Source organism: Chiloscyllium punctatum, chromosome 4 (genome assembly GCF_047496795.1).
Source record: "Chiloscyllium punctatum isolate Juve2018m chromosome 4, sChiPun1.3, whole genome shotgun sequence".
In the NCBI taxonomy this organism is placed as follows: Eukaryota; Metazoa; Chordata; class Chondrichthyes; order Orectolobiformes; family Hemiscylliidae; genus Chiloscyllium; species Chiloscyllium punctatum.
The window spans coordinates 50,681,964-50,706,175 of NC_092742.1; the positions used below are offsets into that span (position 1 = coordinate 50,681,964).

Below are 24,212 nucleotides of genomic sequence, written 5' to 3' on the forward strand. Positions count from 1 at the left end.
TTGGGGTTGATTGGGCCAGTGATGTCATTTCCGGTGATGACGTCATTTCCTAAGGTCATGTCATTTTCTGTTCTTTTTCTCAGGGGGTGGTAAGTGGGATCCAAGTTAATGTGTTTGTTGATAGAGTTCCGGTTGGAATGCCACACTTCTAGGAATTCTTGTGTGTCTCTGTTTGGCTTGTCCTAGGATGGATATGTTGTCCCAGTTGAAGTGGTGTCCTTCCTTATCTGTATGTAAGGATACTCTTGAGAGTGGGTCAAGTCTTTTTGTGGCTACTTGATGTTCATGTATCCTGGTGGCCAGTTTTCTGCCTCGGTTTGTCCAATGTAGTGTTTGTTACAGTTCTTGCATGGTATTTTGTAAATTACATTAGTTTTGCTTGTTCTCTGTTGAGGTCTTTCAAGTTCATTAGCTGCTGTTTTACCAATGAAATATCCACGGGATCTCAGATATCAGGGTTCTTAGCAGAGGCAGTAATGCAGAGACTCGAATAAACAGCTCTGCTAACCATCCAACCCAAACTTTGGGTCTGCTACATGGATGACACCTTTGTCATCACTAAATGAAACAAATTAGAGGAAACCTTCAAGACCATCACTAATACCCTTACTGGCATAAAATTCACTAAAAAGAGGAGGAAAACAACAAACTGCCATTCCTAGATGACACAGTAGAGCAAACAGCCAATGGGAAACTTCAAACTAGCGTCTACGTGAAAACAACACATACAGACCACATCGAACCACAGAAGCAATCATCCTAACAGCCACAAACGAAGCTGCATTAGAACATTATTCCAACGAGCCCACTACACACTGCAGCACAGAGGAAAATCATCCAAACAGTGTATTCAAAAAGAACGGATACCCATGAATACAGTCCACCGATTTCTCAGCAACAAACACAAACAAGCAGACAAAACCCGTCCAGAAAGCCTCGCCACTCTCCCCATATCAAAGACATTTCGGAAATGACTGCCAGGCTACCCAGACCCCTTAGCATCTCGGTAGCCCACAAACCCACCAACACACTAAAACAGCAGCTAATGAACTTGAAAGACCCTATACAGACAATAAGCATGTACAAAATGCCTTGCAAGAACTGTAATAAACATTACATTGGACAAACAGACAGAAAACAAGCCACCAGGATGCGTGAACATCAAATAGCCACAAAAAGACATGACCCACTCTCAGGAGTATCCCTACATATGGATGAGGAAGGACACCATTTTGACTGGGACAATACATCCATCCTAGGACAAGCCAAATAGAGACATGCACGAGAATTCCTAGAAGCATGGCATTCTAACTGGAATCTATCGACAAACACATTGACTTGGATCCCACCTACCAACTCCTGAGAAAAAGAACAGGAAAATGACATCACCATAGGAAATGGCATCACCAACCCAAGGAAACCCAAACATATAAAGAGAAAGCGGGCTACACCACCAGTGCTTGATCCAGAGGCTCACTGAAGATGATATCTAGTAGTATGGTGATGAAACATCTGAAAATGAACCTTCCAGCTCAGTGAACAAACCTACATCCAGAACCTCAAACTGAGCTACAAATCTTCTCAAAACTCGCTAAAACTAATGATCCTTTAGTACCTTATCACATTGCTCAGTCATCCCAAATTGCATCAATATGATTACATTTAAATTGCAGTTACTTTTCTAATGTGTGTACGCAAGCAGTTATGTTTGGACAATAAAGTTGCACAAAAGCAAAAAACTGAATCACCATTTAGTATAGTTAGATAATGTCAAATGAGGAAACAATATTAACCAAGAAATTTGAAAAACTCTCATCTCTTTTAAAAGAGCTTTTGAGCCTTATTTTAACCCATTCAAAACTCATCCACTTGCAGAATGTTAGGATTGGGCACTTTATGTCCATCTGAACATTTGGAAGACCTCAATCCAAGGTTTTAAATTTTACAGGACAAGATAAATTAAATTTGCCACAGTCCTACTGGAACATTGGGCTGATCTCTAATAAGAGAGAGACAACTGGTGGTGATTTAACCTGAGGATCACCACACCTCAGGCTCAGGAAGAGCTCTCGAAGGAGAATCCTTCAGGGTAACCTCAGCCTGTGTGGGAATCAAGCCCATGCCATTGGCACCAAATCCAAAAATGTGCAGATTAGATGGATTGCGCATACTAAACATTGCCCCATAATGTCCAGGAATGTGCAAATTAGACGGTTAGCCATTGTAAAAATCTCATGTAGGGTTACAGGAATAGGGAAGGGCTCTGCATGGAATGCTCTTTGGACGGTCGTGCAGACTGGATTGGCCGAATGGCCTCTTGACGCACTGAAGGAATTCTACGATTCCATGATTTATGATCACATTGTATCACAAACTGGCCAACTGAACGAACCAACCCCCCCCCCCCCCTTAAAGGATCGCACTTCTAAAAAGTATAGTGACAGCTTAAAATTGAAATGTCCACCTAGAACATAAGCTCAATCAGTTTCAGGATTTAACCACAATCTTCTATTTTATAGTAAATTTTACAAACAAATAATCATTTTTTAAAAAAGAAATTAACATCCTGCATTAGTGCATTCCCCTTCCATATCCGACCTATATTTAAATAAATTAATCAAAAGGCCATTACTACAGAAATGCTACATCATAGTTGATATGTATATATTCAATGTGAAACTGGCCAAAGACATTTGAGTAATACCTAAAATGCCACAATATAACTATACATTATTAACTCAGCAATTGCCCAATTGAAAAAATTATATTTAAAAGTAGTTTTAATCCTTTATTTCTCAATTTAAAATTTAAACTGAAGGTGCAGCTGTTCTTCAGATATCGTAGAATCATACAGCACAGAAAAGGACCCTTCGGTCCAACTTACCAATGCTAACCAGGTTTCCCATAAACTAGTCCCATTTGCCAGTGTTTGGCCCATATCCCTCTTTCCCTTTCCTATTCATGTACCTGTCCAAATGTCTTTTTAAATGTTGTATCTGTATCTGCATCTACCACGTCCTCTGGCAGTTCATTCCTCGTACGAACAACCCTCTGTGTGAAAATGCTGCCCCTCAACTCCCTTTTAAAGCTTTCTCCATTCACCTCAAAACTATGTCCTCTAATTTTTAACTCCCCTACCTTTGGGATAGGACCTTGACTATTCACCTTATCTAATCCCTTCATGATTTTATAAACCTCTATAAAAGTAACCCTTCAACGCTCCAATGAAAAATGTCCCAGTCTACCCAGCCTCTCATAGAGTCATAGAGATGTACAGCATGGAAACAGATCCTTTGGTCCAACCCACCTGTGCTGACCAGTTATCCCAACCCAATCTAGTCCCACCTGCCAACACCCGGGCCATATCCCTCCAAACCCTTCCTATTCATATACCCATCCAAATGCCTCTTAAATGTTGCAATAGTACCAGCCTCCACCACTTCCTCTGGCAGCTCATTCCATACACATACCACCCTCTGTGTGAAAAAGTTGCCCCTTGGGTCTCTTTTATATCTTTCCTCTCTCACCCTAAACCTATGCCCTCTAGTTCTGGACTGCCCCACTCCAGGGAAAAGACTTTGCCTATTTACCCTATCCATGCCCCTCATAATTTTGTAAACCTCTATAAGGTCACCCTCAGCCTCTGAAGCACCCGGGAAAACAGCCCCAGCCTGTTCAGCCTCACCTTGTAGCTCAAATCCTCCAACCCTGGCAACATCCTTGTAAATCTTTTCTGAACCCTTTCAAGTTTCACAACATCTTTCCAATAAGAAGGAGACCAGAATTGCACGCAATATTCCAACAGTGGCCTAACCAATGTCCTGTACAGCCGCAACATGACCTCCCAACTCCTGTACTCAATACTCTGACCAATAAAGGAAAGCATACCAAACGCCTTCTTCACTACCCTATCTACCTGTGACTCCACTTTCAAGGAGCTATGAACCTGCACTCCAACGTCTCTTTGTTCAGCAACACTCCCTAGGACCTTACCATTAAGTGTATAAGTCCTGCTAAGATTTGCTTTCCCAAAATGCAGCACCTCACATTTATCTGAATTAAACTCCATCTGACACTTCTCAGCCCATTGGCCCATCTTGTCAAGATCCTGTTGTAATCTGAATTAACCCTCTTTGCTTTCCACTACATCTCCAATTTTGGTGTCATCTGCAAACTTATTATCTATACCTCTTATGCTCACATCCAAATCATTTACGTAAATGACAAAAAGCAGAGGACCCAGCACCAATCCTTGTGGCACTCCACTGGTCACCAGTCTGAAAAACAACCCTCCACCACCACCCTGTGTCTTCTACCTTTGAGCCTGTTCTGTATCCAAATGGCTAGTTCTCACTGTATTCCGTGAGATCTAATCTTGCTCATCAGTCTCCCATGGGGAACCTTATCGAACGCCTTACTGAAGTCCATATTAGATCACATCTACTGCTCTGCCCTCATCAATCTTCTTTGTTACTTCTTCAAAAAACTCAATCAAGTTTGTGAGACATGATTTCCCACAAACAAAGCCATGTTGACTATCCCTAATCAGTCTTTGCCTTTCCAAATACATGTATATCCTGTCCCTCAGGATTCCCTCCAACAACTTGCCCACCACCGACGTCAGGCTCACTGGTCTATAGTTCCCTGGCTTGTCCTTACCACCCTTCTTAAACAGTGACACCACGTTAGCCAACCTACAGTCTTCCGGCACCTCCTTACAAGATTTAAAATAAAGTAATAGATTAGAAGAGAGTTGAGAATTTCATTTTATTCTAGAAGATGTTGGTGATAATTGCAAATTTTTGCTGGTATTATAATGAAATCCTAAATTGTTATGATATATAACAACTCAATTGTTATCTTCAATTTATGCATACAATCTATTGAAACAGTTACTTTCTTTTAGTTATCAGCATGGTAATACCACTCAAGGATTGCTAAATAATTTCCATAAATCTTATTATCGGTGTACAAATGGTAATACTAACCATTAAATATCTTTTGAAAATATAGGATATTCACTTACTTAATATCCTGGCAAAACCAAAATCACAAAGTTTAATGACGTGATGTTTTGTAATCAAGATATTTTCTGGTTTTACATCCCTATGTATACACTGCAAAGATATAAAATAAAAATTAATAAATTAATTCATCAAAATAAAGGCCATTACTACACAAATGCTACAGGATGGTTGGTGTGTATATATTCAATATATGAAACTGGCCAAAGGCATTTGAGTAATACTCAAAACACCATGGTATAACTATCCATTATTAACCTAGCAAATGCCCAATTGAAACATTTACCTTTCAAAGTAGTTTTAATCTTTCATTTCTCAATATCAGTACTCTTTTAAACTTTAAACTGAAGATGCAGCAGTTTTTAAAATATCAAAGTTCAAAAATGCTAAACAGTTGCAATATGCTTGGCTCGAAATTGCAGTTCTTATTTATCTTATAAATTGTAATTCCTGATATAATAAAAGGCATCTGGAAAAAGACTACTGAAAACCTTTAATGGGAGAATTCCAATAACAATACAGATTCAACCCATTTTTAATTATATCCCCACAGCTTCTCAGAAATTTCTTATTTTAACATATTACTATTTATTTCCTACTACTTGTAATGTTTTACCATTTGATTAATCGGGAAAGTTGAAAATCAATCCAAAAGGACCTAGAATTACAGCCATTTGCAAAACTTGATGGCAAGCTAGTAAAATTTAAAATCTGGTAATATTACATAAAAATATTTCCCTAAAAGATTCCATATATTTATCTTACAATATGGTAAACTATAGGTCGTTTTACCAGTTCACTTTATTGAGTAAAATGTATTTTTTCAGCCGAGAAAAACAGAGGGTACGAATTTACCCTGTACTGTATACCCTAGCCATATAATGACCTAAATATATACCTTCCATTTAAATATGTATCTTCCATTTAAAGTCACTTATATTCAAGCTATGTTTTACACAGATAAAAGATTTAGACTGTTGAGTCAAAGATTGAAACAAATTAATGGCCTGTTTAGTTTGATTGATTTTACAGAGTATCTGTTCACAATGCTAAAACATGACTACTCCAATGCCCCTATTGACACCAGTCAGATCTGCATTGGGAGAAGTATCTGTGCAAGTGCAGGTGGCATCACAAAAAAGCGCATGGTGACATCAATATCTGTGTGTGAACACAACGGGCAAGCAGCAAAGACAGATATCTCAGGAAAAGCTTCAGTGCCTGCAGGATAAAGGGGGAGATTTTCAAAATCGCAACCATCAGTCAAAACTCTTGAGCATGCCCATAATGGGCTTTGGTACTGAGCCAAATATATTTAATGATAACTGCTTTCTTCACTTTCTCTTATTCCACTTCACAACATGTAAAGAGATCGAGTCGTTTTACACATCAGAGTTTCCATACTAATAGATTTCCAATCAACTGAAAGCCAGAGTTATTGTTTTTGCAGCTGTATGATTATATGGACAGCACCATCTTTCTGACAGGTACTGCAACATGTTCCACCTCATAGTAGTGCTGATAAATGACCAATCGAATGTAAAATATCAAAAGTAATTAAAGAATTTAGTATATTGAGGAAGTGATTTCTTTAAAAGCCAGGCTTTGGTCTAAAAGAGGATTGGACATGCTGGCATATCCATATACAGTATATTTAATTAGAGTCATAGAGATGTACAGCACGGAAACAGACCCTTCGGTCCAATGTGTCTATGCTAACCAGATATCTTAACCTAATCTAGTCCACCCCTCTAAACCCTTCCTATTATATATCCATCCAGAAGTCTTTTAAATACTGCATTTAAACCAGTCTCCACCACTTCCTCTGGCAGCTCATTCCATAAATGCACCACCCTCTGTAATTGTAGTATATGAATCTAACTAAAGGTTTAAACATTCTCAAAATGAATCAGTATTATAAATACAGTATATTGGTGCACTATTTGTGAGTTGTAAAATACTTTGTATATAAAAGCACCAGTGAGCTTACATTGTGCTTATGGCAGAAGTTCACAGCTTGCAGTGTTTGCCACGTAATTCTCCTCACTAAATGATCTGGTACCCTAAGAAAAGGAAAAGCATTACACAGATTAAATATTTTTCATTCATTTTCTAACTATAATAGTGATGACAAATTTGGCTCAAAAACTTGGTCATGAATAATACACAAAGTAAAATCACAAACAATAAATATTAAAGAAATTTGAATCCACTTTAATATGCATGGGAATATGGGAGATCTGATTTTCCAGGTTTTATAAAATGTATCAAGAATGGAAATACACATAAATCTAACACAAAGCCTGTTACTGGAGGGGCAAGTGCTTAAAATGGGAATTATTCTGTAGCCTCCGTGGTCTGCATTGATTCATGCAATAACATGCATTATTAATCGAGGATCCAATTAAATATTCACAATAAGAACATAGCTCACAACAGTAAGTCAAGACCAGACGGATGCAGAAAACCAATACGTCCTGCAGAGCTGATGCTCGTCACATATGCTGACTCAAGTCAGTAATGGTTTCTCAACTGAAATACTATATCCGAGATGTGATTTAAATCACATATGAAATATTCAAACATGTAGGGTAGTCATGCTATTCGTAAAAGCAGTGCTGTAAAAACTCGAGAAAAATAACAATCTTTTCTACCAAATACTTACTTGTTCAGTGCATTTACTACTTGAAATACAAAGTGATAAAGAACCAATTTACATTTGCTTTTTATGGAATTTTGTGGCATAAATTTAATCATACTTGCTTATTTTGTATTATACATCAAAAAGCTATCCACTTAAAGTACAGCTTTGGGGTTGTCAAAAGATCTGCCAACAAAATTGTTATTTCCATCCAATGACTTAGATTATGAAGAGCCACATTATTAATCCATTTCTTGGTTAGCATAATTCTGAAGAAAAGTTAGCAACTAAAGCTCAACTAGTCTGGCAGCACAGTGGCTCAGTGGTTAGCACTGCTGTCTCTCAGCTCCAGGCACCCGGGTTCGATTTCAGCTTTGGGTGGCTGTCTGTGTGTAGTTTGCACATGCTCCCTATTTCCGTGTGGGTTTCCTCTGGGTGCTCTGGTTTCCTCTCACAGTCCAAAGATGTGTAGGTTGAGTGGATTGGCCATGCTAAATTGCCCAAAGTGTCTAGGGATGTGCAGGGTAGGCGGCTTAGTCATGGAAAATGCAGGTTAAATGGATGGGGTGACAGGGGTGGGTCCAGGTAGGATGCTCTTTGGATGGTCGATGTGGACTCTGTGGGCTGAATTGCCTGCTTACACACTGTAGACATTCTATTTCTCATTGCCAAGAACAAATCAGTGTCATAAATCAGAAAATCAGAGCAATCAAACTTGGAATGCTATGTTCCGCTTCAACGCATCTCAGGTGTGTTGTGTAGGCTACACTCAATGTTACTTACCCTGTGGGGTATCGGTTCAATTCATCTAACACGGTGTGATCACAGTACTCAAAAACTAAGTGAAGCCTTCGTTTTCTTCTGAACACCTCAATCAAGTTGACAAGATTGGCATGTTTGAGTTGCTGAAAAATAAAATGTAATTTTGAGAGATTTACATGCATTATGCAATGCAAACTCTGCCCTTTGCCATGGGTTTTAGATAGTTCCTTCATTTTGTAGTATTAAACAGGATCATATTCCATCTGGAGTTGTAGATATAAGGATCATGTGAGTTCGATTTAAATTACTCAATGAACCTGGACTAATTATTGATATAGCTGGAACTTGGTAGAATAAAATAGTCTTACCAGGCCATAGAACTGTGCTCTCATAAGAGAGACATAACTGTTGGTGGTTTAACCTGAAGGTCACTAAACTTCAGGCAAGAGGAGAGGCTGAGGAGAGTCCTTCATGGTAAACTCAGCAGTGCAGGAATTGAACCATGCTGCTGGCATCACACTGCATTGTGAACCAGCTGTCCAGCGAACTGAGCTAAATGACACCCAGTAAAGCCACCAATAGTCCTACCAGATTGTAAGGCTTTTCTCTCAGTAGGGAGATATGACTAGTGGTGGTTTAATCCAAGGGTCAAAAATTGTACAGAGAAAAATAAAAATCAAACCTTTGCTTATCTGAAGCTGGTGAAAGTCCTTTATTGATTCAGTATGAACAAACCAAAGAGCGTCAATTTAGCTCAAGAAAGTGAACTAAATTTAAAAATATAAAAATGTAAATATATGGCACTGATCACTTTGATCAGTAGTGGCGTCTTTAATAACTCAAGTCAAACTGAAATTTAAGAAACTGGAATTGTAAAATCTGATTTCCAACATCAATATTTACTACAGATTATTTGCTGAATGAATACTTTCGATGATAATCATCCTGGACTGAAAGCAACTCAGTTTCCACTTACCACACACTTTTGCACAGTTGAGGACATTTCACACCTTGAACAGGAAGTCTCAATGGGGAGCAGTTAATCATACAAAAGAACATAAGAAAGTGGAACAGGAGTAAGTGATTCAGCCCATTTCGCCTGCTCCACCATTCATTGCAATCACAGCTGATCTCATCTGGGCCTCAATTCCACTTTCTTGCCCACTTTCCATACACAACTCTTCAACCCATTGACAGATTTTCAATTAGTAATTTCAAGTTTACTCAATGACCCAGCATCCATCATGCTCTGAGCAAGTGAATTCCACAAACTTATATCCCTTTGAGAGAAATAATATCTCCTCATCACTGTTTTACATCTGTTACCCCTTAACCTTAAACTATGACCTCTCATTCTAGATTGTCCCATGGGGAAAGCATTCTCTCCAAATATACTTTTCAATCTCCTTTAGCATCTTACATAGAGATGTACAACATGGAAACAAACCCTTCGGTCCAACTCATCCATGCCGACCAGATATCCCAAACCAATCTAGCACCCGACCCATATCCCTCCAAACCCTTCCTATTCATATACCCATCCAAATGCCTTTTAAATGTTGCAATTGTACTAGCTTCCACTACTTCCTCTGGCAGCTCATTCCATACACGTACCACCCTGTGTGAAAAAGTTGCCCCTTAGGTCTCTTTTATATCTTTCCCCTCTTACCCTAAATCTATGCCCTCTAGTTTTGAATTCCCCCACCCCAAAAGGAAAAGACTTTGTCTGTTTATCCTATCCACGCCCCTCATGATTTTGTAAACCTCCATAAGGTCACCCCTCAGCCTCCGACGCTTCAGGGAAAACAGCCCGAGCCTGTACAGCCTTTCCCTATAGCTCAAATTCTCCAATCATGGCAACATCCTTGTAAATCTTTTCTGAACCCTTTCAAGTTTTACAACATCTTTCCAATAGGAAGGAGACCGGAATTGCATGCAATATTCCAACAGTGGCCGAACCAACGTCCCGTACAGTCGTAACATGACCTCCCAACTCCTGTACTCAATAATCTGACCAAAAAGGAAAGCATACCAAATGCCTTCTTCACTACCCTATCTACCTGTGACTCCACTTTCAAGGAGCTATGAACCTGCACTCCAACGTCTCTTTGTTCAGCAACACTCCCTAGGACCTTATCATCAAGTGTATAAGTCCTGCTAAGATTTGCTTTCCCAAAATGCAGCACCTCACAATTATCTGAATTTAACTCCATCTGCCACTTCTCAGCCCATTGACCCATCTGATCAAGATTCTGTTGTAATCTGAGGTAACCTTCTTTGCAGTCCACTACACCTCCAATTTTGGTGTCATCTGCAAACTTATCAACTATACCACTTATGCTCACATCCAAATCATTTATGTAAATGACAAAAAGTAGTGGACCCAGCACTGATCCTTGTGACACTCCACTGGTCACAAGCCTCCAGTCTGAAAAACAACCCTCCACAACCACTCTCTGTCTTCTATCTTTGAGCCAGTTCTGTATCCAAACAGCTAGTTCTCCCTGTATTCTGTGAGATGTAACCTTGTTAACCAGTCTCCCATGGGGAACCTTGTCAAACGCCTTACTGAAGCCCATATAGATAACATCAACTACTTTTCTTCTAAATTGTACAGAATATAGTCCTAAACCGCTCAATTTCTCTTCATAAGATCAACCACTGATCTCTGGAATCAATTTAGTGAACTGCTGAACTGCCTCCAATGAAACTATATCCATCCTCAAGTAAGGGAACCAAATTGAATGCAATACTCCAGTTGCAGCCTCACTAATGCCCTGTACAGTTGTAGCAACACTTCCCTGCTTTTATACGCTGTTCCTTTAGCGATAAATACCAAACTTCCATTTTCTTTCCTTATTACCCACTGTACCTGCATACTAGCATTCCATAATTTATGCAGGAGGATACCCAGGTCCTTCTGATCTGAAGCATTCTTAAGTTTCTCACCATTTAGATAATAATTTGCCTTTCTATTCTGCTGACCAAAATGGATAACCTTGTTGTCAACATTAAATTCAATCTGCAAAGTTTTGGTCCCTTTACCTAACCTATCCATATCCAGCTGTACATTTCTTATTTCTTCAGTGCAATTTACTGTCCCACCTATTTTTTAGTGTTGTGTGTAAATTTGTGTCCCTGCATCCAAAGTCATGAATATAGATTGGAAACAGTTGGTGCCCAAGGACTGAACCCCATTAGTTACATCTTGCCAACCACAAAAAGATCCTACTATCCCAACTCTGCTTTTTTTTTGGTAAGCCAATCCTCTATCCAAGCCAACAAAGTACATGTAACCCCATCTGAACTTATTACTGTGCCCCACTGCAGGACTACTGTTTGGGGACTTGTAGATAACTTCCACTCGGGAATTCATTCCCTTGCTATTTCTGACTTCTACCCAGACTGATTCTAGGTCTTGATCTCCAGTGCCTATATTATTTCCCACTACTTTTACCAATAAAGCTTAACACCTACTTTTCCTTCCTGCCTATCCTACTAAAACAGTGTACACTTGGATATTCAATTTCCAAACCTGGTCTCCCTGCAGCCATGGCTCACATCTCTATTTGTGAAGTTAAGTCACTAATTTTATTCTGAACACATCATGCCTTTAAGTTTGATATAATTCCAAGTTCCCCTGTTCCTGTACGATTCCTTGGTGCAATTTGAACATTAAGGGACATTCTGTTCCTTCCTCTTATTATATAAACATCCCTTTTATTAAATCAAAGCAATAAAGTGAAACACAGTAAATTGAAGAGTTTACAAGGTCAAGGTTTTAACCTCAACAGCTTAACTTTTGATAGCAAACAATAATTTCTCCTGCATAAAGAATCCAATTATTTCCTTTCTCGTGAACCTTTGCAAATACCATCTCTTTTATTTTTAATGGAATTTCCTGGTTTCCTACTTGCTGAAAGACATAAACATAAGATCTCAGTACAAACTGATTCTGAACAAACTAAATACTAGTTATTTGATCTGGTTAAGTTGTTCTCTAGTATGTGATACCACTTATTCAATGAACTATTAGATGACTGATCATTTTTCCAAACTTTTGGAACCACAAAGGTCCTGTCGCAAGAAGAAAAGTAGTGCTGTTTCGCAATGAGCAAAGTTACCACATTACAATAAAAAATATTGCGGCAAGCAAAACAGTAACAATTAAAACAACTGTTTGATTAAAGTTGACAATGAGCACATTTGTCCATGTAACATTTCCCTACCAAAAATAAAAGTATGAATTTTTTTTTCCTTCAACTTCATTTATTTACCATTGATATCAAATACACTGCAACCTCTCCAGTGCAGAATGTTGGAAACCAAGACATTTCTGGACTTTGGAATTTTCTCATTTTTAAAAAAATGATGTTAGAGTAACTAACCATTAGCGTATGAACCAGAAACACTAACTATAAACATTTACCACATGAGTAAAACAAAGAATTAAACATTATAAATCAGTCGTAAAAATGGTTTTACTTATCCAAGGATAAACCTTTCATGTTTCCCAAAGGTCCTGCACTAAAATGATCCTGAGTTGCTTGAGTCCTTTTGGGAGGATTTTCAGACAACTTGTATTTCTGAATACTTTTTCCAGACTAGACAAGTCATAATTCTTCAGAGTTATACATGTATTAAAAATTAAGATAATCATGAGCAAGGAAGACCATCAGTGAGGGCACTTCTTGATATGGGCCACGTGGAAAATGGCAACACTTTTAATTTTCCATAAAACTTAAATTATAATTGAATTATGATGTACTTACTTTTGCCCTACTGGGTCTTTACGTGACTCTCTCACATTCCATAACTGAAGAAATAACATGTTTTAACTCTAGAGCCAAAATGGGTTCAATAAAGCTTTGACTTAATACTTTAGAATACCAGTATAAAATATTAGAAAATAGGTTTATATTTCCTAAAAAAAAGATTAAGTGTGAAACAGGTAATTAACATTTTTATAAAAAGTTAACTACGAATTGTTTCACCTGAAAATAAATATTTTAGTTGAGGAATTAATCCCTCAAACAGAATGCAAAATGAACATCACAACAATGCACATTTTCTATATTGAGATATAATGTGCTTGCTTGATTGTAATACAGCTGATTTTATGTTAAAGCTATTTAATGCAAATCATAAGAACATGAATTCAAGTCTGAAACAAATATCTGTGTAATTATGGCAGAAAAAAGGCTTCAATCTAAGCATAACTGAAGGGCCAACATTTAATTCTGATAGTTCTAGATGATTAGCCAGGTTATAGATTCAGTTTAAAACTGACTACAGATAATTTTGTGACCCAGATTGGGCTTAGGTTCAAAACTACGATTCTCAACACAGCAACATTCTGGGTTAGTAGGAAGTGTTGAAATGGACGTTTTCCCACTTACATCACATTGTCACATCTTCAGGTGCACATGTAAGTGGCATTGACAAACCCAAGTGGCCTTGGCAGAATAGAGCAGAGAGGAGGCATCTTCCACCTGAGGGAATCTAGAATTAGTTTAAAAATAAGGCCTGTCCTTTTTTAATGATGAAAATAAGGAATTTCTTCTCTCAGAGGGTTGTTGATCTTGGTAATGTTCATCCAAAAGTGCAGTGATGCTTGGGTCAGCATGTACTTTCAAGGTGGAGTTCAACAGAGTTTTGATTACAAAAGGATTGAAGGGATTTGGGAGCAGGGGTTGCAGGCGAGAAACTGGTGTTAAAAAACATTAGCTATGACCTTATTGAAGGACAGGGCAGGCTCAATGAGCTGAATGGCCTTCTCATGTTCCTATTGCTTATAAGTTTATGATTTTAAAAAATCAGGCAGTAAAGTCTTCGCACATTATTTTGCCTTTAAAGAAGTCCACCAAAGAGAAAAATTAGGTGCTGGAAATTGTACATGCCCTGCAAGAGCGAGTGTGGTGGCATGTGGGGTGACTTTATTGGCAGGATTTATAATCTGAGTTTCCCTGACAGTAGGTTAAGATGCAGATAAGTCAGCAGCATGTTAAGCCACATGCCAATGCTTTATTCTTACTACTAATACATTTACATGCCATGAATATTCAATAACATACACCTTTTTCATCCTGAAGGTATGACCCAATTTTAAAGTCAGTAGGATACTGGGCTCAAGCTATTTTAAAGCTGGTATGCAGTAGATTGACTTCTGGAGTTTTCCTTCCTTAACTCTATGACACAAGAGAGGGGATCAGGAAACTAGCACCTTGCCTGGAGGCTTGGGTCAGCAAAGGGGAATCAGTGGTGAGGGACAGGACGGAGTGGACAAGGGATGACATGTGATGGGGATGAATCATGTCAGAGTGAAATAGGAAAAGTTTAATGCCATAGATTTGATAAGGGGTAATCGTCAATCAAGCTAGGAAAATGAGGTGCCCAAAGTCAGTACAGTCCAAACAGGTAACCAACCCTGGGGTTAACAAAGACCTCTTCGTTCACCCGATTACAGTAATCCCACTGAATGTAAAAGACATTGTCCAAGATTGATGCATAGAAAGAAGCATTAACTGAGTCTGTGCTTCTTCCACAATAAAGGAAATGACCTTTTCTCTCCTGTAACCATCAATACATACTAAGAGATGTTTCAATAAACTTAGTGCTCTGAGCTAGTTTCAATAAATAGTGATGATGCGGCTTATTCATGAGTGTAATTAACATGAAATATTTACAAATGAAATTTAGTTTGGAATATATCTATGGCACCTCTGTGCTCTGAAGTCTTATATTAGTGGCCATGGAGTTGGGCACGAAAGTTGTGGCAGCCTTATTGTCTGACAATGAGGTTTTTTTTGTTTTTGTTATCCTCTCGTGGGACGTGGATGTTGCTGACTGGGCCAGCAATCATTGTCCATCCGTAGTGCACTTGAGAAGTTGGTGGTGAACTGCCATCTTGCACCACTACAATCCACGAGGACTCACAATACAATTAGAGTGGGAGTTATGCTCCAGCAACAGTGAAGGAACAGCGATATACTTCCAGGTCAGGATGATGAGTGGCTTGGAAGGGAACTTGCTGGCAGTGGTGGTCCTAACTAACTACCTGTGGCCTTTGCCTTTCTGGATGAAAATGGTCATGGGTTTGGGAGATGCCCAACTGTAGTTGCAGCATTATCAGCTGCTGGCAGGTTTCAACAATGAAAACATTTCCTTGCTACATGAATGCATGTTTCCCACATGTCACACAAACACTAAATTTTAATTGTAATCCAAAGGAATCATAAACAAGACAATTGGAATTGGTGCAGACTTTCGGTTACATCACTGGGAATGCACACTGTTGACAAATTCTCTCCCTCCTATCCTTGATGTAATGAGGCACACAAAAGATAAAACTTGATGATTTTTTAATATTTATTTCAATCACAATTGAGCTCTTCATTTATCAGCTTTATACAGATGCAAATATGAAAGATCAGAACACTTAAAAATTAGAAATGCCTCATGCCTTAGTTGTTTAAAAATTTTAAATTGGTGATCTCAAATGCTTTGTACACAGAAAGCAGCTAACACTAAGACTTAATTTGTTGTGTGTTTCAAAATGCATGACCTATAGCTGAGCATTTCATATTTAATGTCTTATGTGTACAGTGAACAAATTATCCTATTTGTATGTTAGGTTGTAACTTTGTTGTTTACCTATTTTTAAATATTGTAATATCATGCAATCTACAAATATCTGAAGTTAAACGTCATGCCTTGGCACTATATAGTTTGTGTTCAGCAACAGGGTTACTTTGACACTCCCACAAATTTTTCATATGTCTCAAACACACCATAAATAACTGATTCATTACAAGTTGTCGTATTTACTGCAAATGCCAACCCATTCTTAGCAACAGCAGCAGAAAGGAAAACAGATTATTGCTAGGTTCCAATATGTTGCTTTTAAAATTAGTTCTGGTATTGTGTTCCTGTTCAGGTAATGAAACTGAGAAATATATATGATTTGGAGATGCCGGTGTTGGACTGGGGTGTACAAAGTTAAAAGCCACACAAGACCAGGTTATAGTCCAACAGGTTTAATTGGAAGCACACTAGCTTTCGGAGTGACGCTCCTTCATCAGGTGAGAGTGGACGGCTCAATCCTAACACTGAATTTATCACAAAAATCACACTGTAAATTTTTGCTATAAACTCTGTGTTAGGATTGAGCCCTCCACTATCACCTGATGAAGGAGAAATATATAGTTTATCATATATCAGAACATTTAAAAAATCTTGATTTCTTGATCAACAAAATTAATATTTACTTTCTCAATACCCACAGAATGCAGTATTTAATACAATTGGAAGTTACTAACAAATACACGGCTTGGAAATCTATAATTTGTTCCTAGTCAACATCTATGTGAATATGAAAATAAACATAAATAATGTAGTTCAAACAAGAAATATCTTAGAAACATATTATGCCAAAACTACCTTTTGCTTATACAAGTTTCCTGATCAATTTTTCATCCCTAGAAAAGGATATATGTTGTGTTCCTTTAAGAATCCTGAAAGTACAAGGTTTTCTGTATTACCTAATCACTTTTAAGATGACTTTTAATTTAGAAAGATTTATCACAAACAATCAATACTGTAAAAAATGATATTTTAGGAAACTATGTTATTTCAAGACATTTCCAGACATTTGGCAATAGGGAAAATAGTATGAATTATTCAGACATGTCTGGACATTCATATCATTAATACAGTCAAAACCATTTATATTGTCAGTAAAATGGGTCAGTGGGAAAAATGTTGATAGTATCAAGTTATAAAGTAACAACAGCCAATGCCAACAGAATGTTCAGCATGCAAGTAAATCCATAATTTATTGGTCTGGAGATGCAAGACTGACACTCTAGAAAGCATTGGCAAAGACACACCGAATGTGTCCAAATGTGGTGTCCATTTATGAAAAGACATGGGCATTGAAAAGTCTTCAAAGAGGAGTAAGAAAGATAATAATTTTAAAACAATCCAGGAGAGGTTAAAGTGAATTTGCCAGGGAAAATAATAAATTAAGGTACAGCATACAGGCAATGAGTCAGAAACGGAAGAGTTGAGGAAGAATGTTGGATGCGTTCTGAAGAAAGAACACTGGACCTGAAATGTTAACTCCTGTTCTTCTCTCCACAGATACTGACAGAGTGTTTCTCCTGCAATTTCTCTTTTTACTTCAGGAATAATTTCTTCCCGAGTTTCAACTTTTATCAAAATAAACGATAATTGCTCTAATGAATAGACAATATACAGGTACACAATATTATGTTCCATTGCTGTGAATCAACAGAACAGCAAAAGATGAGCCAAATATTAAAATCACTAAACATTTGCACAAGGTGACTTTTAAAAGTTACAGTGATCTCGGAGGCATAACTATAATGTAAGAAATCTACAAGTGCAAGATATCTCAAATAAATATAACACACTCAAGTTTAAAAAATGCAGGATGTTTATTTATTAACCATCCACTGATGCCCTGAGGTGGTGCTGCTAGACTGCCATCTTTAAATGCTCCAGTTGAGAGCTGTCTGGCACAAACATTGGCCTCTACTTCAGACAGCAGGTTGGTGTTGCACTGCAGTGATATATTAGCCAAAATAGGTAAGGACAGAGGTCTTTTAAAAGATGTATCATTAGTGAATCAGATAGGTTTTTGACATAATTGAACAATCTCATGGTCACTTTTACTGACACCAGCGTTTTACTTCCAGATTGCTTGAACAGAATTCAAATGGGATTTGAATTCAAACTCTATTTATGAGTTTAGATTTCTGGATTTTTAAATGAACCCTGGTGATGAATCCTCTACACAAACTAGTGCTCTATTATTCAAAGGCTAAATGAGCATTTTACCAGCAAGCACCAAAATGATATATTACTTCATAGCTATGCTTATATGAAGAACTCTTCAATATGCTCATTTTCCAGTTTAATTTCAAAGCAAAGAGTTGTAGCTACCTTGAATCTCTTGTTAAACAACACAACTTAAATAACAACTAAAACAGAAGCTATTTTGGTCATGTTTCATTATACACAAAGCAACTTAATTTGCTACATTTGAAGTGAATAAAACAGAATATAATCCATGTGGTCTTTACTCTTCTTTGCACCAGTAGCTTCATCTTTCAGAATAAAATGTGTGAAATTTGGATTTTTGCCTCAGCAAAGTCAGCAGAATGCTTCAATTAAGAATATTTCTAGAAATCAGCCTTTTTCATATCCTCCACTCTTCTTAAATTAAAATCTTTGCTCAATCATTGCAAAAATTATTGGGCAAAAATTTATCACCAGAAACTGGTGTTCTATGATTCTTAATAAAGATGGTTTTGAAGCTACAAAAGTAAAAACATAAAAGGTGCTGGAGACACTCAGCAGGCCTGGCAGCATCTGTGGACAGAGAAGCAGAGTTAACATATTGAATCCAATTCAACCCTTATTTGGAACAAGTTTGAAATGTTTGCTCTTTTTCTCTCTTCACAGATGCTGCCAGAACAGCTGAGTTTCTCCTGCACTTTCAGTTTTTATTTCAGATCTCCACCATTGGCAGTACTTTGCTATTATTTGAAAGGGTAACTTTGATGAACCAACAAACTTGTTGTGGTACAATAGGTTTCTGTAGAAAGGTCTCCTCAATATAGATAGTGACAATAGATCAGCAATTGCAGCTGACCTTTTGCCTACGTAAAGAGAAAGCAGATTAGTAACTATTAGCCATTCTTGTACATTTCTAATAAGTTCATTAGAAAGAGTTGTCACTTATAAACTGTTTAACTAGCTTTCCTTGAATGGTGTATTTTGACCCCAAAATAGAGAAATAAAATAATTCAAGTGTGATATAGTTAGAATATCAAAAACAAAAGAGCACGAGAAGTTAATTCAGTCCACACCATTTCCATACAAAATGTATTGAAATTGACTGTTGTTATTTATCCCTGAAAAGAAATAATCTGCTAAAATATTTTGTTGGTCTCTGTAGGTAATCCGTCTAACTTGATTCCCATGTCATTGCAATTCAATCCTGGCTTATTGCTCTCCACAAGCAACAACTTGTAATACTACTATATGTTTGATCACTCCAGATGATTAAATATCAACCATCTATTTTTGTGAATGAATCAGTTGACAGAACATCAGCCTTTTTTACAGGAGCTTATGTTACAAGTCCATGGCATATGACAAAAAAAATTAATCTTTAGCACCTCACATAATCTCTGAATTTTAAGGACATGATTTATGTTCACCCATCCCCCTTTTAATCTATTGTCAATTGAAACAATGTCCCCATTACTTGAACCTGAGAATCATCCCAGAGGAAGTGAGGACTACAGATGCTGAGAGCCCCCCCTTGGGTCACCCCCTCATTCCTGATGAACAGCTCATGTTCGAAACTTCAACTCTCCTGCTCCTTGGATGCTGCCTGACTGGCTGTGCTTTTCCAGCACTACACTTTACAACTCCCCTCAATTCTACCCAGTTTTTAATGATCATGAGCAAGACTGCATTGTGCAGAATGCACATGGTAACTTCAAAAATGCAAAATTGCCATAGTCGTCCATTGGAATTGTTCCTGCAGGAGTGCAAATGTCTGAAGAAACAAAACTTTGATATACCTGGCACAACACCACTGTAGCTGTCAGTGTGTGGTAGTCATAAATAGCCAAAACTGGTCAAAACATTCCCTCTATAAAATGTATGTTGCTGATATTGGCCATTCTATTTAAATATAAAATATTGCCTTATTTGTAACTATTTAAACTATTAAGGTGGAGGAGATATGTTACACTCAAACCAGATGCTTTTTCATCAGTATCATGTTATTACTATTTTTTTTTCTAAACAGTTATTCCAGACAAGCATTAAGCGCTGTTGGGATAACTGATATTGCCAAATCATGAAACAACCTTTATACATGCAAATCAACTGCCATATTTTAGATTCTGCCAATCAAGACATACAGGGAGTGTTTCTATTTGTCTATTATAGAATTAACACTTTCTTTGGAGGGACAAATCCATTTACCCAAGTACAGGATACTTGGCACAATAGATTAAGCCAAATCTTAGAAATCTATATTTCCATATCTAATGACAAGACATTAACCAAATAAACTGTGCAGCTTAACAGCACAGGAAACTTCTAAATTTTCTACTTCTTGGTAAGCTGAAGCCTCCCTCGCATTAGGAATAATATTGGCTTGTATGGCTGGAGACAACTAAAAAGAATCCCTGCTTCTAATGATTACTCCAATTGTCAAGCGTGACCTAAAATACAGTGAACCCGCCCTCATTAACGTCACCATGTAAGAAAACATTACCGTGATTCTGAACATAAGTGTCATATCGAACTCAAAAATTTAACTGTTCCTCTCTTTCTCTCTACAGAGGCTGCCAGACCAGTTAGCTGAGTTCCTCCAGCACTTTTTGTTTTTATTTCAAACCCCGCTGCTTGGTGGTTCTACCATTTGGCAGTAGTTTCAGAAATTTCTCTATTTTTCTGTAATCCAATCATGGGTTCAGTACAACCATACAATCTCTGGATAATATAAACATGGTTGGATACATGGCCTACATGGTCTTCCCAGCAGCTATAAACCATCTCGGTTTTCTAGACAATTAGAGAAGATTAATCTACCTCAACATGATGGAAGAATGCTGAAAGAATAACAAGTCCCAGGCTTCCAAGTCCAGGGCTACGTTCCAGATTTACTCATCAAATGACTGATCCAGATAACATGAAGGATTACAAAAAGGTATGCTTGAAATGAACCAATTTTCACTTTAAAGTACTGAGTTGCATGTTAACCCAATTATCTCTTCTGCCACAAATCTGCTGCTGTGTTTAGTCCTGGAACTATCAAACATATTTATTATTTATGCGACTAGCCAATGATTTGGACACGTGAAATAGATGTGAGCCTTGGCTTAGAAGTCACACTCTGGCTTCAGCCAGGTCCTGAGTTCAAGTCCCTTAGACGCATGCAGCTGCAAATGTGGTAAGATACTGTTTCACTTGCACCCTTTACATGAGAGGTTTAAAAAGGTCCGTTGGAATTATCAGAATAAGATCAGGGCCAGTCTTCTGGCCAATATCTGTTCTGCATCTTAAATATAGTTCTTACATTTTCTCTCATTACAGTTTTGGGAATTTGGTGTTCACAATTTGATTGTGACATTTCCAACAATACAACAGTGACTAGACTCGATGGTTAAAGCAGTGGAAGACTTCTTCAAACCAGCAGCCTAGGGAGTTTGCTGTGAAAAGCAGGCCAAAGGATTAGAATTGACACCAAGAGATGCAAGCATATGATCATGCTCACATTGTTTAGACACATACCATCATATTGTATATTGATTATTGAAGAAAAGCAAAGAAATGATACATGAGACAATGGGACAAGTATGATCCACAAAAATCGCAATGATAGCTCTGACCTTTGTTGAGAGGGAAATAGCCACAATCCATTCTTGGTGCATTATCAATCAATGCCTGATACCAGCAGCAATATGATTTAATCTCAGAGATGGCAGGTTTCTTATGTTTATTTCAGTGGCTGCTGGAGTTTAATTTGTGAGGTGTTGCACTTTGGAAAAGCACATTAGAGCAGGACTTATACACTTAATGGTAAGGTCCTTGGGAATGTTGCTGAACAGAGACCTCGGAGTGCAGGTTCATAGCTCCTTGAAAGTGGAGTTGCTGGTAGATAGGATAGTGAAGAAGGCGTTTAGTATGCTTTCTTTCATTGGTCACAGCATTGAGTACAGAAATTGGGAGGTCATGTTGCAGTTGGACAGGACATTGATTAGATTGATTAGACCACTTTTGCAATAGTGTTTGCAATCCTGGTCTCCGTCCTATCAGGAGGATGTTGTGAAACTTGAAAGGGTTCGGAAAAGACCTTCAGGGATGTTGCCAGAGTTAGAGGATTTGAGCTATAGGGAGAGGCTGAATAGACTGGGGCTGTTTTCCCTGGAGCGTTGGAGGCTGAGGGGTGACCTTACAGAGATTTACAAAATCATGATTGGAATGGATAGGGTAAATAGACAAAGTCTTTTCCCTGGGGTGGGGGAGTTCAGAACTAGAGGGCATAGGTTTAGGGTGAGAAGAGAAAAGATATAAAAGGGACCTAAGGGGCAACTTTTTCATGCAGACATTTGTGTGTGTATGGAATGAGCTGCCAGAGGAAGTGGTGAAGGTTGGTACAATTCCAACATTTAAAAAGGCATCTGGGTGGGTATATGAATAGGAAGGGTTTAGGAGGGCTATGGGCAAAGTGCTGGCAAATGGGACCAGACTATGTTAGAATAACTGGTCGGCACAGACGAGTTGGATTAGTGGTGCCAATGACTGCAGATGCTGGAAACCAGATTCTGGATTAGTGGTGCTGGAGGAGCACAGCAGTTCAGGCAGTATCCAAGTAGCTTCGAAATCGACGTTTTGGACAAAAGCCCTTCATCAGGAATTTGACCGAGAGGTCTGTTACCATGTTGTACATCTCTAGGACTCTGTCAATGGAAATGGTGTGCGGGGATATAGGGGAAAGGCGAGGGCAATAGGCAACAGCGCAGGCAAGGTGGGCCGAATGGCCTCCTCCTGCACCATCATAGCTGGGCGATTCTGCCGCCTTTGCCAGCTTGCAGCGTTCCTTCCAACGGCATCCACACAAACTTCAGTCAGGAAACAACAAGCTCCAATTCTCCGTCTCTCGGACAAGGCGATGGGTCCCCGCGATGTCCGAGCTCTGGACCTCATTCCGCTAATGGGAAAGCAAGTTCGATTTCTTACCTGCACAATAAACCCTTAAACTAAAATAAAAATCACAATCCGGCGGATGCTGGAAATCTGAAATGAGTACACAGAAACTCAGCAAGTCCCGGCAGCATCTGTGAACAAAATTAATGTCCCCAGTCCGATATGATTTCTTCAGATCTGGAGAAGATCAAACAATCTACTCAGACTGTGCGGCTATTCGTGGATTCAAACAGAAAACGGCCAGCGCTAAATAATTGCACGTTGTAATCATCGCAACACACACAGAGAGAGAAAACAACCGCCTCAAACTGAGTGTGGTGCTAAGAAAGCGTAAAGTTTCCAGCACTGACTGAATTACCTTCAGCATCCGGATCTCACGGAGAGCGATCTTCTTAATAACCGGATCATCCTCAGACTCCACAAACTTTTTAATCGCCACGATCTGGCCGGTGTCTTTATTCCTGCACTTGAACACCACGCCGTAAGAGCCCTCGCCGATTTTGGCGATCTTTTCGTACTTCTCCATGCCACCGGTCTGTCCCTTTCACCTGCAGCTCAACACCTCCAAGCTGTAAAATGGCGCGGCCGAAGCCGAGTGACCGACCGACTGAGGCGCTTGGAGGAGAGGCAGACAGAGAGGGAGAGAGGGGGGGAGAGGCTGCACTGCCCGCCCGAGAGCCGCCGCCAAGTCAGCGGGACATTGCTGCTGCTGCTGCTGCCGCCCTGTGCGCAAAGACCCCCTTCCTCCCGCGGTCTGTCACCAACTCCCCACTTGGGGAAGTCTCTCGCACACAGTAACCCGCTGCAGAGTGTGAACAACAAGCTCAGCCTCTCCACTCGGGGGCGGAGCCTTCCCACCTTCAGCCGAACCCTGGCATTTTATACAGTGCAGTGTGTTTTTTCTCATAAATATTGTTCCGATGCAGATTCTCTGCAGAGCTCGCAAACCGCAGAATCAGTACCAGGGCTGCGGGGACAGGCAATGGATTGGGAGCCACTGAGCAGTTTCTGCAGAGTTTATACACAAA

General features: G+C 38.8%; 1 protein-coding gene across 2 annotated transcripts in view; it reads right to left on the reverse strand.

The window, feature by feature from the left end:
• The window catches only part of cdkl1 (cyclin dependent kinase like 1 (CDC2 related kinase)), a 37,299-nt gene extending 13,309 nt beyond the window's left edge, over nt 1-23,990 (reverse strand). For both annotated transcript variants that reach the window (XM_072568673.1, XM_072568672.1), the window contains exons 1-4: nt 23,543-23,990; nt 8,449-8,570; nt 7,015-7,087; nt 5,027-5,117 (exon numbers count right to left, since the gene is read on the reverse strand). In XM_072568673.1, the coding sequence (XP_072424774.1) occupies nt 5,027-5,117; nt 7,015-7,087; nt 8,449-8,570; nt 23,543-23,710 (454 nt within the window). In that variant the 5' untranslated portion in view covers nt 23,711-23,990. The remainder of the gene's footprint in view (nt 1-5,026; nt 5,118-7,014; nt 7,088-8,448; nt 8,571-23,542) is intronic.
• Between the last annotated feature and the right edge of the window lie 222 nt (nt 23,991-24,212).